Source organism: Haemaphysalis longicornis, unplaced genomic scaffold (genome assembly GCF_048455015.1).
Source record: "Haemaphysalis longicornis isolate Haplotype H1 unplaced genomic scaffold, Haemaphysalis longicornis Haplotype H1 scaffold_5, whole genome shotgun sequence".
In the NCBI taxonomy this organism is placed as follows: Eukaryota; Metazoa; Arthropoda; class Arachnida; order Ixodida; family Ixodidae; genus Haemaphysalis; species Haemaphysalis longicornis.
Window position 1 is genome coordinate 20,428,098 of NW_027526385.1, and position 15,825 is coordinate 20,443,922.

General features: G+C 48.9%; 1 protein-coding gene across 1 annotated transcript; it reads left to right on the forward strand.

Moving 5' to 3' along the window:
• The first annotated feature begins 9,505 nt into the window (after nt 1-9,505).
• Nucleotides 9,506-15,481, forward strand: LOC144139607 (uncharacterized). Its single transcript, XM_077671902.1, has 4 exons — nt 9,506-10,247; nt 10,704-11,023; nt 11,459-11,730; nt 15,451-15,481. Exons 1-4 carry the CDS (start codon nt 9,506-9,508, stop codon nt 15,479-15,481), a joined length of 1,365 nt encoding a protein of 454 aa, XP_077528028.1.
• The last annotated feature ends 344 nt before the right edge of the window (nt 15,482-15,825 follow it).

Sequence of the window (15,825 nt, forward strand, 5' to 3'; positions counted from 1 at the left end):
GCTATATCCTGCCCTGGCGCGATAACTTTGCTGAGAGGAAGATCGAAAAATGCGAAGCAGGATGCGTACACTGGCCTTTCTTTGGCGACGTGCTTTGCGGTTGGGGAAGTGCGGGAAGAGTTGGGGGTTTAAAGGGAAGGTGAAGCGGCTTTAGAATTAAAAAAAAAATTGACTAGCAGCAAGTACACATTGAATAGTTCCCGTGTACGAAATATTTTCGCAATACATGCAATAGAAGCGGCGCAATGCGCAAACAAATGTGGCCCGATGCCCCGCCCCCATCTGGCCGCGGAGGACTGAAAAGCGCGGGCGAAAACCGGCTGAAAAACGTCATACCTGGACTTCCGGCCGGATCGGCCGCCTCTGCCATGCTCTTTTCGCCGTGTTTCCTTGTGAATGATACTTGTTGTTGTTGTGGTTGATAGCACTTATTTGTACAACTTTCGAGTTCAAAAAGTATGCACGAACGCCAAACGAGCCATACGTTATCATGCCGTATTCCTAAGCAGGATAATGCCACGCCGGGATGTTTGATAACATACGGAAGCGACAACCGAGATGGCTGTGCTTGATGACAGAGAATATACTACACACACTACCTTAGACACTTTGTAAAACGCTCCAGTGCGTATTTCTTATTTTTCTCCTTCCCTTTTTTTATGCGACGGACGTGAATGTTCAAATTAAAGGCTAGATTTAGGAAGGATAGTGAATACTCCTGTAATTTGGCCCGGGACGTTTCTGTTTCGTTCAATTCCAGAACCAAAGTCACATTTGTTCAGGAAATACCTGTTTCGTCAAACGCGTTGGTTTTCTCTCCCAATGGGCTTAGAACAGTGTTCAAAAGCCCAAGCCGATAATGCTGCGGAGGCGCCAGTATGCTACAATGTTTTCGGAATAAATGCAACTCAAGCAGTAAGACGCCACTCATCGAAGTGCAGCTAGTGATCGCGGAGGTGCCTTAGCGCCGCTGCCCAAATGGCGTGTGCGCGCGCATGTGGGTCTGTGTATGGGGTGGGCGACAACGAACAAAGGAAATTCAGAAGCAGAGTCCGCTTGTTGGTTTATGCGTGTACCGGCAACTGGTGTCTCGCATATACGTTTACAGCGCATGAACGCTATTGTTTCGCGCAGTGCACGTACGTGCTTTTTGCTGGTAGATTGTTTATAAAACGCCGCTTATTCTTTGGCATAAATGGTTTCGTATATAGTAACAAACAGTTCAGGCAGTACCTAATATTAACATAATGAATAGAAACCCCATATGCTGGTTGCCTAGTTCATAAATATTTTTACAGAACCCTCTAGCCGACGCCACAGTCACTACTTCGTGGTTCTCGGTCATGTAAAGCAAATTTAAGCTCCAAGATAATTGAACCAACAACACGCGAAGTTATAAAATAAACTTGCAGTCATGTGCGAACAAACATTACGCCCATCTTCCTGCGAGGGAACCCTGGTGTGATGCGACGCATCGGGGGGTTCAATTAGTGTTTCTGTTGGGTTGATTCTCTAAATCGAGTGAAACGTGTTGTGAACGAGTATGATGCATTTCCATCACATGCGAGTGTTCTCATACGCGGGAAGATGGGCGTATAATATTGGATTGTGTCAGCCCACTCAATAAAGGGACCGTCGCTTCCATCACGTCTTCATCTGAAGAATCAAGTCAAGCACGACGTAGTCAAGCACGAAGTAGTCAAAGCAAGGTCACGTCAGTGCGAGAGCGAGCGCTTGACTGAACCGCCGCGGCGCGATACCCGCTTTATACGCCTCGAGCTTCGCGATCGCTGCGCCGCCTGCCGCCGCTTCTCCGCGGCGTTGACGGGATTTGCGCTGCGTGGTTGATAGGGGCTCGTGCAATGTTTTGGTTCTGTTTCGCTTTTTTCGCCTTTCCGCGCACTAAAAAACCTGTTATGGTGACGTCAATAGGCAAAGAGTACGTTTAAGTCACTTAAAAAGCAGCTGCGTCTTCGTAGAGTACCTAATCGCCTGCGAGAGCTACCCGGGGACGCGGTTCTGCGCGCTTCCTCGCCGCTATTCCGGGCGTCGGCGACGGCAGCAGCATATCACCCATGCCACCTCCAAAACATCAGGCACAAGTGAATTCTACTGTCGCCTCGTTTAGACCTGATACTGTCACAATGAGATGTTGGCTTCATTCTGCAGCGTGGACAACGAACGCGGCTTCGTTTTGAATATACACGTCGCAGAAAAATGTGTTTCGGAGATGTGATCACCCAATCCCGGACAATAACTAATGCCTGTTATAAGAATATAAACCATGCAAAAATGTTAAATAAATTCTAAGCCTGTGCGTCGTTAAATATGTGCCCACACACGCCATATAGCAAGAACCGAGGCAAGTTAATGAAACCACGGGAAAAAAATGCTGTGCAAGTGCGGAATTAAGAAACATCATAGCTCTAACGGAAATGAAAAAAAAAAAAAAAACAGTGCAGCTTCTGACATGCTAAAGACGTTCGTCGAAACTTAAGTCAGGTAGGGTTCACTAGACCAACCATACGCGAAATGCACTGCTTTTTCGCGAGACATCGGTGGGGGGGAGGGGAGGGGGACGCTGTGTACAAATGCGAAGCGGAATCAAGCAATGAACGGTTTAGTTATCCCACACACAAATCTCGCGTTCACTTTCCTTTTGTTTTTCTACTTCAACGAAGAGCTGTTCGTACTGCGGACGCATTTTTGGAAGTATACAGGGTAGGCTGTTCAACAATTAGGCGATGAAAGGTGTCGTTGGAAGAGTGTGGTATGGAATAAGGTCCTCTGATTTCAGTTTCTGCTTTATTCTGCAGGCTCCCTGTGCCATATGACGATATTTCGAAGAAGCATTTAGTCGCGTACGCGGATTATATTCTAAGCCCGTCTCCGCGCTGCTCGCAGAGGATATATATGTAGCAGATGAATGTTTGCGGGCGCTCACCTCACGACAATACGACTCTGTCGTGTGCTGATCCCCGAGTATAATTATGCATTGTCCATCGTACTTTTGTTGAATATTCCCAAAATTAACACAGACTGGCTTGTAAGTGGTGGTGATCAATATCTGAGGTATAATATTGGCAAACGTAACTGCCATGCTGTCAGGTATGAGTGCCGGCCGCTGATTATGTAAGCGCACAAAACCGATTTAACTCGTAGTGTATAGCCGTAGCATGAACATCTGAAGAACCGGTGGTTATGGAGACACGGCTAGTAAATTCAGGTCACTGTAACTACAATCGGCTCCATCATACACCGGTTCCGCGACGCTGGCCTGTGGTACACACCTGGCGCTTATACAGACCGAATATACCACACTAAGATCGCGTCAGAAATATTTACACTCTCGTAAACACACCCCATTTGCGAATAGAGGGACTGCTCCACATAAATATGGATTTCAAACGCTCGCAAACGGTAAATCTCAGTCGTGAACGTGCCGAAAAAGCAGCGGCGTTACTGGGGAGCGGGCCGCGGACTCCCGCGGCTGCTTTCGAAACAGGCCGCTAGGGGCTTTCAGTGGCGCCCCTACAGGCCGCGCTCGAGGCGTATATTCACAGCGATTGAAGGAGAGGAGACAACGGAGGAGAGTCGCGCATGAGCGCACTTGCGCGTACCGGAGCAGTTGTTAACGCAGCGAAGCGCGCGCCAAACAAGCGCGCCAGCTGTGGTATGCTAATGAGCCGGAGTGAGAGTGTTGCACACAGCTGTGGTAGACAAGAACGGAGGAGGGATGCGGACGGACACCGCGACGACGACGCAGGAGGGACAAGCCCGAGAGCAAGAGATGCGTCGCATCTAATAAACTGCAAGCTAAATTGCCGAAAAGGCAAGCACCGCTGCCATGCGATCGTTCCCAATACTTCCGACAACCCGTGCGGCCGAAGGGTGTCCTCCTTTGACGTCATGACGGGCGCAACCAATCAGGGGCGTCAAAAGACAAAAAGCGCGCGTCTTTCAAACCGGACCGCGCGTTTTGCAAAATAAATGCTGGTTGGACTCATGTGCGATAAAATTCAATGTGATATTCGCATTCAGCGCGCAAGAAACTATATAAACGTGCCTCTAACTCAGTTTTTTTTGGAAAGCGCTTCAGCTTCCCTTTAATGATATTTTGCCAAACCTTTGGTCGTGTTAGTCGTTTTAAACACGCACAGTGGAAGTCGGATGCTATAAAACGCCCTGATTCTAGTGGAATAGTGCCATTCTGGCTTAAAGGCTTTCAGCCGGGGGCAGGAAGGAAAATTGCATCAGCTTAACGCTGCTAAACTTAGATGTTACGAGCGAAAGCAAAGAGTAAGTACGCAGTGTGCAGTGAGCTCGCCTTTGGCTGACATTTTGAAGCCTGCCATCTAAATATATCAAGTGGATGATTGAATTCATTATTTCGCGTGCGCTGAAGGGCACGCGCCGGCCCTTCCCAGCCGGCACGCCATCAATGGCGAGACTGAGGAACCAAGCGCCGGCTAAGCAGTCGGCAAAGCCGCGCTTTGGTTAGCATGCTGCTTGTGTTTCTGTATTCATTTCTTCAAAATCAGTCAGCGCAGTGTTTTCATATATCAATCGTTATAATCTCTCTGAGTTGCATGGTTCGCTTGCCCTGAACCGCACGAACAGGCGGCAAGGCTGCCGCTGGGCGATAAGGCGCAGTCGAGGCAATCATTTCACCCTCGCTAAGTGAAGCGATACCGGAGCGGTGGAGCTCGGAGTACGCGAACCGCTAAGAACAAAAAGGCCAGCTTGCGGGTCGGCTGCTGAAGGTCATTGCGACGCGATGAATGACATTCGAAAATGTAGCGTAGCAGAGCTTCCACTCTAAAACATTGCGGGTATAACCGAGCATGCTAGAACATGGTTTTCTTATAAAGACAAGTTTTTCGGTTTTATTTTCTAGCCTTCCCCGCGCATTTTTCATTGTTGACCACATATTCACCATTCATAAATTATTGGCTAATGCCAGTGCTGTCGATGGTCCTTCCCACGAACCAATTTACAACAAACTTGACCGTCACTCTCCGCCCCCCCCCCCCCCCAAATGTATTGGGGAGTGGAGTTCATTAGAATATTTTGGACTTATTCGACGGGTGGATGAAACATTTTATGCGCACGGGTGATGTAATGTTGGAAGACGAATGAATCTTCAATACCTGTTTCGTGTACTCAGTATACACTTCCTCGCACAATTCTCCAGATTGCTTAACTTTCGCGAACTTAAAAAATTGGCGCAGTTTGCACCAGTGGTGCTAGCCAGGAGAAATGGCAGAGCTGGCGGCCCCTCTCTTTTCGTTGGAGATGTGGCTGTTATACCTCACATGAATTTCCAGAACTTGTTTCTGAGAGTTCTCAATGACCGGCAGCGGGGATCGTTTTGTCTGCAGATTTCACATCTATACCAAAGTGGACCTCATTAGCACGCTCCAGAACCCATGAAAACCCACTTAGCAAACGCAGCGTCTGTATCGCGAACTCGGTGTCTGTGCTCTTCACTTCATACGCAAACGCACGTGAACTGGCGAATTGAGAAGCACGTGGAAGATCATTCCACAAACCCTCGGCGGAGTTTTCTCGAAAGTCGGGCTGGTCGAATCCACGCTTTCCTAACAAGGCACACACTCACGTTTGCTCGGTATTTTTCTCTTGGCATTTTGGCGAGCTCCTCACGTGGCGCAAGCCTAAAGCGAAAACGCCCGTGTGTTGCAGAATTCGGCACACGTCAAAGATCCACAGGTGGTCAAAATAATCCGGAGGATTCCACAACGGCGCGCCTCATCGCCTGTGGAGCGTCGGCTCGTTTAACTCCACAATCAATCAATCAATCAATCAATCAATCAATCAATCAATCAATCAATCAATCAATCAATCAATCAATCAATCAATCAATCAATCAATCAATCAATCAATCAATCAATCAATCAATCAATAATTAACTAACTGATTAACCAATCAATCCTTAACTAGGTAAGTAAACATTAATTAATTAGTCAATTAATTGATCGATTAATTACATACTAAATAATTAATTAATCATTGAATTAATTGATTAATAATTATTTAATTAATCTAGTGCTGCCTCCTTGGAGCTTATGAATTATCTGACATTCCCCGGCGTCCTAACAAACTGGGGCGATAAGATCAGTGGGACCTGCGCCAGAAGCTTTTCTCGCCTGGCATTGATACCGGGACACATGATGCAGGGACATGGCAACCAGACCGCGCACTCTGCGGCTAGGTAGAGCCTTCTCGTAACCCCTCCGCTGGATTACCAATCCTCTGCTGCTGTCTCGCCCACCTCCTTTCGCCTGCAGCTGGACCACGCTCGCCACGCGCCGATGCCGCCTAGCATCAAGCACTCCGCTTGGCTACCTACACGGCGTCCCTTCCCTGCCACGCCCAGCCGAAAGTTTCATTAATAAGACTCTTTCGAACGCTGCTGTCACTCCTCACGTAATATACAAATGGATTCACCCTGGTACGTCACTACCCCCCCGTTGTCCGCACTGTTCAGCGACTTCTATCGCGGACCTAAACCATTTAATCTGGCACTGCACTGTATTCTCAGACCATCGATATATTATCGAAAATGCACTCCCGAATGGTTCTGCACCAGCTAATCTTCCATACCATGACCCCCAACTCCTTGCCGCGCTAGGAACTTTTTCCCTTGAGAGCGGTCTGGCTCGAGTAGTGTGAGCCGGGGTCTACAACCCATTTGGTCCCTCAAACTGGACAATTAGATCCTCTACGGCCCTTGAAGATTCAAGAAGCGTTAATCCTCCCTCCCTGATATTCCCATTTCCCCCCTCTGGCCAACCGGCTGTCCCTTCCCAATAAAGGACTTTACCACTACTACTACTTAAAAACAGCATGCAGCCATCCATCTAAGGACGAGAATGGTTGAACACGAACCTTTCTCGTGAGGGATTCCTTGGTTGTCGTCTGATCTTGTACTTAGTCTTGCAGACTGTTTGGACGTTGGCGCGTTGAGCTTTGACTTTGACTTGCAGGAGTATGGACTTTCGATCACAGCAGCTTTGATTTTGACCCTTTGCCATTTGGTTTTGCACGAAAAGAGCTTTGCGTTCAACCATCGCCGCCGTTAGATGAAGGGGTGCATTATTGTCAGAATGGCGCAATCCTTTAGACGGTGGCTTCATAACCCGAGGGACCCAGGTTCGATTTGGAGCACGTGACGGTTTTTTCCTTACTTCAACCACGATCATCATCATCGCCAGAAAAAGTTGTTTTTCTTGCAGGGAGTTTTGGGGTACGCGTGGATGCCATAAGTGAGACTACAAAGCTTAGCTTAATTAGGCAGTTGGTGCCGGATGCTCTGCAGTATTTTGAATTATTTTGTTTCCAAACCAAAATTATGCACACAGCTTACAAGGAGTTTGTAATCTGCTGCCAAAAGCCATTGTTAGGTACTGCCGCGCTTCAGATGAAAACGTGAAATCACGACCCCTTGTTGCTCTTACCTGTTGTTAGTATTTTTGGGCATCGAGCCTGCGGGATCGTCCTGAATTTCTATGACAGACTCAATGATGATGTGCACAATGTCACGTGACATCGTCACTTGCTCGGCAATCAATGGTAAGGGTACTCGACGATTTAATGCACGGGGACACTGAACAGGAGCTATATTTTCTGCCTTCTCATTTTTAGCACTACCGTAACTTAGGTAGTCTGCGACGAATTGGCATGTCGTGGATGAGAGAAGACATTCGCGTATGAATGTGTCGTATTGCAGATACAATTCTTGTGTGTGCTTTCTGAAGATGTGCCAAAGCTGGTACAGCGTTACTGCCTTCAAATATACGCTACGAACAATACTTCAACACATGAATTGTCGTCACCGTTCGAATTGATGTCTACGTCCCTGCCAATGCCTTACACGTCTCATTCAGCATGCACTGTGAGGGAGAGTACATGGGATATTCTCCACCTACTATGAAAAGTTCTCTCACTATTTCGTAGTTGATACCTGCACTCGAGATCGAAACATACGTTCCCTTGAGGTGTCAAACATACAATCTCGTGACATGATTCGAATATATGCGAATCATCTCCGAGGCTGATTCTCTAAACGTGCGTAGCACTTGTAGGGATCTATAACCTAATCATAAAATTAAGTGCCTTCGGAAGGTGGCGTCGGCGCTAGCAATGCGAAGTTCCTGTTACACAACCGACCTCTAAAGTAAAGTGTAATCTCATGCTCACGCAACCATGACTCCTTCGACTGCGTTAGACGTTTAGCACAAGTCCCCGCTTGGTCCTGGCCTTTCAAGTTTTTTCGTTGGAAAGATTAAGAAAAAAACAATGAACCTTGTGCAGACCTGTGGCCCCAAGCCATCGCAGACGTGTGCAGACCTGTGGCTACTAACTCCAGATACCAGAAATTGTGTATTGTTTACAGATTGTCCGCTCCTTTCATTATATTTTCGTTTTCAGAAAGCAGATAGAGAGAGTTTCGTGTCCTAATTCGCGGGAGAAGAGTCCACGTCTGGTTGCACACTCCTTGCATGAGCAGGCACAATATTTGTCCACGCGTGACGTCATACGGAGCAATGAGACGCTTCGGAGAGTCACGCAGTTGATTAAGTGTGGTCGAAGTCTGTTTTTTTCTTGAAATTTAAATGAGCAGGCGTCGTACATCGGACGGCATACCCTACGGGATAAAATTATGGAGAAGCGCCGCGGTATGGAAAGAGTCACGGAAGAAAATGAGCTGATGTACTGCTCCGCCAGAAACTTCCCGATCTCAAGCTTGTCCATACAGCCCCACAGGTTATTTCGCTCAAAACTAGAAGGTGGCAGTGCTAGTCTGAAAAAAAAGGGTATGCCTATTTGGAGCTTATGCTGCGTTGTCTTGTGTTGCGCCTGTGTTGATGTGTTGTGTTGATTATATGAAGATATTGTGTGGGAATGCAGATTTGCTAAAGTGTCTGTCAAGGAATGCTTTTCTAGGTCTGTATATTTTATTTATTCGATGTTTCTTTAAGGTTTTGTTTATTAATTGTCATAAGAAGTTGATTGCAGGATCAGGCTCATGTATGCAAGCATAGGAATACGGGAAAGGGAAAGTTTGTTGTGGCAGTTCTCGAGTTAGTATGCATATTTTTATACGTGTAATGGCTTCTTTAGGGAATGTGTGTTCCTCTTCGAGGCTTCAAACTTTAAACCTGTGTACCACACAAAGGGAAAGTGTTGTGTCTGAGGTTCCAAAGTGGACAGGTGCCGCCGCGTATTAAAATTCGCGCAACTACACGCGTGAGTTCCCCAGTGCTACGATGGGTGGCGCCACGTCCCCGGTGGGCACCTTTCGGGAGACAATCACGTGACCGTGTTTTTCCCCGCCAACTCTCTCGGCACGGTCTCCATCTTGTGCACCGCAAGTCATGTAAACCTCGGACGAATAAAGTAATTTGCAGTAAACAAAGTACTTATCATTGGCGACGAGGCGGATCACCCGCGGCAGGGAAACCCCCAGTGCATCCAGTAAGTCATGGCTGGCCGCCAGCATGATTTTTCGTCACGTTTAGAGGAGTTCACGGGCTCCAACTGGTCATCGTGGTTCGGCCGACTACAATTCTTCTTCGAGGCCAACGATGTGACCGACCCTGTCAAGCAACGTGCACATTTGCTTACACTGTGCGGTGCTCACATTTACGACGTGGTTTGTGCGCTACTTCAACCGAAGACGCCGGACCGAGTGAGCTATGCCGAGATCGTGGCCGCACTTCAGGCGCACTACGACCCTCGCCCGTCGGAGGTCTACAGTCGTGCCATGTTTCAAAGGCGGGATCAGCTTCCAGGCGAGTCGGTGAACGACTACGTTGCGGCACTACGCAAGTTAGCTACGAGCTGCAATTTCGGCACGCTGCCGACGGCAACAGCACCCCCGGCGACGCAAGCTGGTGGAGCGGCATCAACACAGCAGGGAGCTACGGACTACAATCCAACGCTTCTGCCGTTAGATGTAATGTTGCGGGATCGCTTTGTGTGTGGTCTCCGCGACGAGAACCTTCAACAGCGACTGTTCGCAGAGAAGGAGCTCACGTTTACAAAGGCCTACGATTTCGCTATTCGAGCGGAAAGCGCCGTCCAGCAACAACAAAAGATAAAAACTGATCACGCGGAAGTCAACAAGGCAGCAGCGCACGCCAGCGACAGCGCTACGAACTCCAAGGCGCATTCTCAAGGACAACGCTGTTGGCGCTGCGATGGATCCCACAGTCCCAAGACATGTAAGTTCATCAAAACAACGTGCAATTACTGCCGGAAGCAAGGCCACATTGTTAAGGCTTGTATCTCAAGGAAGAAGGCTGAGAAAAAGACGTACCAGCGCAGCATTTCCTTAGGAACTTCACAGACTGCCAACGTGACGGAGCAAACCAAACCAGACGTTTCAACGCTCCATGATCTCTGTACAGTGGCAGACGGGTTCAACACCCCGAAGTTCACCCTGAAGCTTACAGTGCATGGCAAACCAGTGACTTTTGAGGTTGACTCCGGTGCAGCGTGTACCATGGTTAGCAGAGACACTTTTCAAACTGTGTGGCCAACGCACGCACCTACACTGCAGCAGGACGACATTCATCTACGCACCTGGTCAGGTCAGCTACTCCAAGTCATTGGAACAGCGACAGTTAATGTTGTTCACAAGAACGCGACTTGTCAACTACCACTTCTTGTTGTCCAAGGCACAGGATGCAGCTTGTTGGGACGCAACTGGTTTGACAAGCTGGGCATCGAGCTTCACGGCATTCACCAGACAACGGACGAAGGCATTTTGACCAAGCTGCTACGGAAGTATGATGACGTTTTTTGTGAAGACACCACGGGACACACAGGCCCACCAGTAAATCTGAAACTGAAGGAGGGGGCAAGCCCCAAGTTCTTCAAGGCACGGCCTGTGCCCTTTGCCATGCGCGCATCATCGGAGGCGCAGATTGACAAGTACGTAGAAGACGGTATTTGGGAGCCTGTCCAACACTCAGACTGGGCTACACCACTAGTATGGGTACGGAAAAAAGACGGAAGCTTGCGTGCCTGCGGTGACTACCGCTGTACCGTAAATGAGGCTGCGAAGAAGACTTCATACCCCTTGCCTACAACAGAGGAAGTGTTTAGCACTTTGAAGGGAGGGCAAGTTTTCAGCACCTTGGACTTGGCCCAAGCTTACACTCAACTTCACGTCAGTCCAGAGACAGCACAGATTCTCACAGTCAACACCACGAAGGGTCTGTACAAAGTTAACAGGCTTCCATTTGGCGTTTCAGCTGCTCCAGCAATTCTCCAGCGCTTTATGGAGACGACCTTGAGCGGCTTGCCAGGAGTATGTGTTTACCTGGACGATATCATAGTGAGTGGAGCAACAGCGAAAGAGCACAAAGACCGTCTTGCGGCAGTTCTGGAGCGACTGGCCCAGGCAAACCTTTGACTGTGCAAATCCAAGTGTCAGTTTGGTGTGGCTGAAGTCAAGTTTCTTGGTCACAAGATTGATGCAGCAGGGATCCACACGTCAGATGACAAGGTTGAGGCCATCGTGAAGGCACCAGCACCCACAAGTAAGCAAACACTGCAGTCTTTTCTGGGCATGCTGGCCTTCTATGACCGCTTCCTGGAGCGCCGCGCTACAGTGGCGTCAACACTGTACGAGCTGCTGGCGAAGGACAAAACTTGGAAATGGGAGCAGCGGCATCAAAAGGCATTTGATGAGCTCAAACAGTGCCTTTTGTCGAGGACTGTCTTGGCACACTATGATGAAAGCAAGCCCCTCTTAATTTCATGTGATGCTTCGCCTTATGGCGTAGGTGCCGTGCTTGCTCAGCTGGACAGTCAAGGCAGAGAGGCACCAATTGCATTCGCATCCCGGACATTGGGTTCCGCTGAGCGTAACTACGCGCAACTCGACCGGGAAGGACTTGCTGTAGTCTTTGCAGCCACTCATTTCCACAAGTACATTGTGGGCCGAGAAGTCACCTTTTTGACGGATCACCAGCCGTTACTCGGGATTCTTGGGCCACGAAAGCCTGTACCTGAGATGCTTTCGCCCAGGATGAAAAGGTGGTGCCTCAAACTCTCAGCGTACAACTACAACCTCCAGTATCGCGCCGGTAGTCGTCACCAGAATGCGGATGCGCTTAGCCGACTTCCACTGCCAGACCGCATTGAAGAACCTCACCCACCTGGAGACATCCTAATGTTTGAGGCGTTACCGCGACCACCGTTGACAGCTGACGTTGTATCCACACTCACTCAAGAAGACCCCATTCTTGCGGAAGTCTTTTCAGCAGTACAGAATGGCACCGTGCAGCGATTACAGGGAGACAGGTTCACTCCATACCGAAGAAGAGCTACCGAACTTGCTATCCATCGAGGATGCATTAGCTGGGGCTCAAGAGTTGTCATACCTGCGGCAGCTCGAGAACAGGCCATGTCCTTGGTTCACGCGGGACATCGTGGAATTGTAGCCATGAAGGCTTGTGCGCGCAGTTACCTTTGGTGGCCTGGCTTAGACGCCGAGATTGAAACAACTGTCAAGTCATGTAAGCAGTGCCAGCGCACCCAGAGCGATCCCAAGAAGGCTCCAGTTCCAATTTGGACGCAGCTGACGACACCATGGCACACCTTGCATGTGGACTTCGCTGGTCCGGTGGAGGGACATACCTTTTTGGTCGTCGTCGACGCTTTCACCAAGTGGTTGGAGGTGCGACCAGTGAACAGCCCGACATCGACAGCAGTCATCAGTGTGCTGCGTTCTCTGTTCGCCACGTTCGGCATACCGCGTAAAGTTGTGTCGGACAATGGGACTGCGTTTGTGTCTTCGGAGATACAAGGCTTCTACAAAAGAAACGGCATTCGGAGTGTAACGTCAGCCCCATACCACCCTGCTACGAATGGGCAAGCAGAACGTTATGTCGGAGAACTGAAGAGGGCGCTCGCAAGAGAACCGTCCGGTTCGCTCAACGTTCGCTTGTCGCGTTTTCTGTTCAGGCAGCATACCACTGTGCATCAGTCGACAGGCATAACACCCGCTAAGGCTATGTTTGGGAGGGAGCTACCAAGCCAGTTGGACCTAGTCAACGCATCTGAAGGACAAGAGATGACACAAGCTGAGCTACCCCAAAGCCGTACACTCGTTGAAGGAGAAGCAGTATGGGTCAGGCAGTTCAGCAAAGCCAGCAGGGGGCCCGACTGGACAGAAGGAACTCTGGTTAAGAGGATGGGTCACCGATCCTGGCTTGTGCAGTGTGCAGGAAGAACGGTAAGACGCCATCTGAACCAGCTCAGGAAGCGTGCCGGGGAAGTGATCCTGGACAGACAAGCCTCAGCGACACTCACATGGGGCATGGACAGTAATCCAACGGGAAACACACTAGCGAAGCCATCATCACGTCAACCGGAATCTGGCACACCAAAACGTCCAGCACGGATTAGACGACAGCCTACATGGTACAAGGCATCCTTCTAAGGGGGGAAAAGTGTTGTGTCTGAGATTCCAAAGTGGACAGGTGCCGCCGCGTATTAAAATTCGCGCAACTACACGCGTGAGTTCCCCAGTGCTACGATGGGTGGCGCCACGTCCCCGGTGGGCACCTTTCGGGAGACAATCACGTGACCGTGTTTTTCCCCGCCAACTCTCTCGGCACGGTCTCCATCTTGTGCACCGCAAGTCATGTAAACCTCGGACGAATAAAGTAATTTGCAGTACTCAACAAAGTACTTAACAGAAAGACAGTCCCTTGCATAGCTTAATTGCAGGCGTGCTGGGAACGAACTTCGTGGGTGTCGACTTCGATTGGTGACGTTACTTCCCTGTTACCTACTTTTTGCACAGTTTCTCATTAAACGAATAGTGAGGGGATGTACAGTAAGTCGTAAAAACGAACCCTAGAAAGTAGGATGTGAGCCGTATCGCCCACACATCGTTAGTGCCCAGTTCCGTAAATTTCCTGTTTGCGTAAGACATCGAGGTGTCGCGTTTGGTTTTTTTTTCGACACGGTTCGGACGTCATCAAAACTACTCTTGCTATTTTCAGGCAAAGTGCGAAGCTTGCTCAACACTGCTGACGGAGGTCTGCTGCATCCGATAACTTTAAGCTGCTTCTTCCTGTCGGCTTTGAAATCTCCCCCATATTCGTCTACCTTCCTTCTCGAACGAAGCTTTGAACCCTGGTGGCTCCACTCGTAATTAATGCAAAGGCTTTTTCAAAGAACAGAAGAAAAAGGTATTCAATTCGTGTGTTTCATTCAGTTAAGAGTGCTCCGAAAAGACCTTCTCGTTAGCATGGCTGGGATGAGACGCGTGAGCTTAGATTTCGACAGTTGAAAAGGAAGAAAGCAAGAGCAAAGAAACAAATTCAAGATGGATAAAACAACTCGAAGTCAGTTGCACAGGCGTATAGGCTTAAAGTTCACTATGCGTTAGGCGCTTCTTCAGAAGCTGCTAAAATCAAGGCGTCCTCTTGATGCGGTACGAAGAAAAGACGCCGTACGAAGAAAAACTTGGGTTGGTGTGTCCACAGTGCTGATTTTGCGCAGCGCGGTAGTAGAAGGCGTTAAGCGCGCTCTGTTTGGCTAGCAAGAGCTCTCGTTAGCGACCCTGCTTGGTCCTAATAAGGATGACACATTGTCACCTGTACTCCAACAAGCATGTTTTCTTTCGTTTCTGCGTAGGAAGGAATGAAAGCAAGAATAGAACTCTACGAGCCCCATATTTTTGCAAGTGCACCGGATTTTCTTTCAAACTAGCAGGCGAATTCGTCCTCCGTGCATTCTTATTTGAGAGTACGGCAGAGAAAGACTGGGGCCCCGTCCACACTGTTAAGGTACGTAGACCGCGTTAGCGTACAATGTCGGGAACATTTGGCTTCACATAAAACAAAAAATCCGGATTTAAGCATTGTTCAATACACTGTTCAATAGCAGGGCACCTGCTTGCGAGAGCGAGAGAGAGAGAGAGAGAGAGAGAGAGAGAGAGAGAGAGAGAGAGAGAGAGAGAGAGAGAGAGAAATATTTTTTGGTTTGTCCCGTTGTTTGAAACAAGTCTAGCCCAGTTAAACGGCCGCCAGTACCCCTTGCGCCCTGGCGGTGTTTACAGCAAACTGTAACGGCCCAGAGCTGGCCGTGTGGGTCACAGCTGAGCAGCCCGGCATTCCACGGCTCGTCATTCACGATTTTATGTCTTTGTGGCGTAGCGTGAGGATGACCCCATAGTATGTGCGACAAATCCACCCGATTCTTACATAGCTAGCACATGTCTGAATACTAGCCAGGGTAGTTGTGATGGTACTCCACAGGTCTTGGATACGTCTTTATTGGGAGGAGACGCCATACATTTGTTTAGGGATGGATAGACGGGGGGATACAGGGCTTGTTCGAATCTGCCATGGCCAGTAATTTTCCTATATTAGACCATGCCGACTCTTCTCGACCCCGGTGCAGGCTGCTTGGGGGCTCGGCCTGCGAGTCCTGAAGCCGCGGTGTGAGCTGCTTCGTTGTTGCCGGAGAGGGAAGTGCTTTGAAAGGACCGTAAAATTTGAATTTTTCTGAGGTTTGAGAAATTTAGCAGAATGCGCCGTACCAATGACGATATCAGCCCTTGAGCAAATATTTCGCCGTGTGAGTTTAATACCTGTATTGCGGTAAAATCTTATATATCCAAAACAGAAACTCCCAAAGCGAAATAACAGAGTAAACGCCATTGAAATGTCTTAGGTTTTATGGAATTAAGAGTGGGCTTCGTAACCATGAATTTTAATAGCAAGTGAACCTGACTAAAACACGGTAATGGTTAGTTAGGGCAGTATCCAGGCTAGG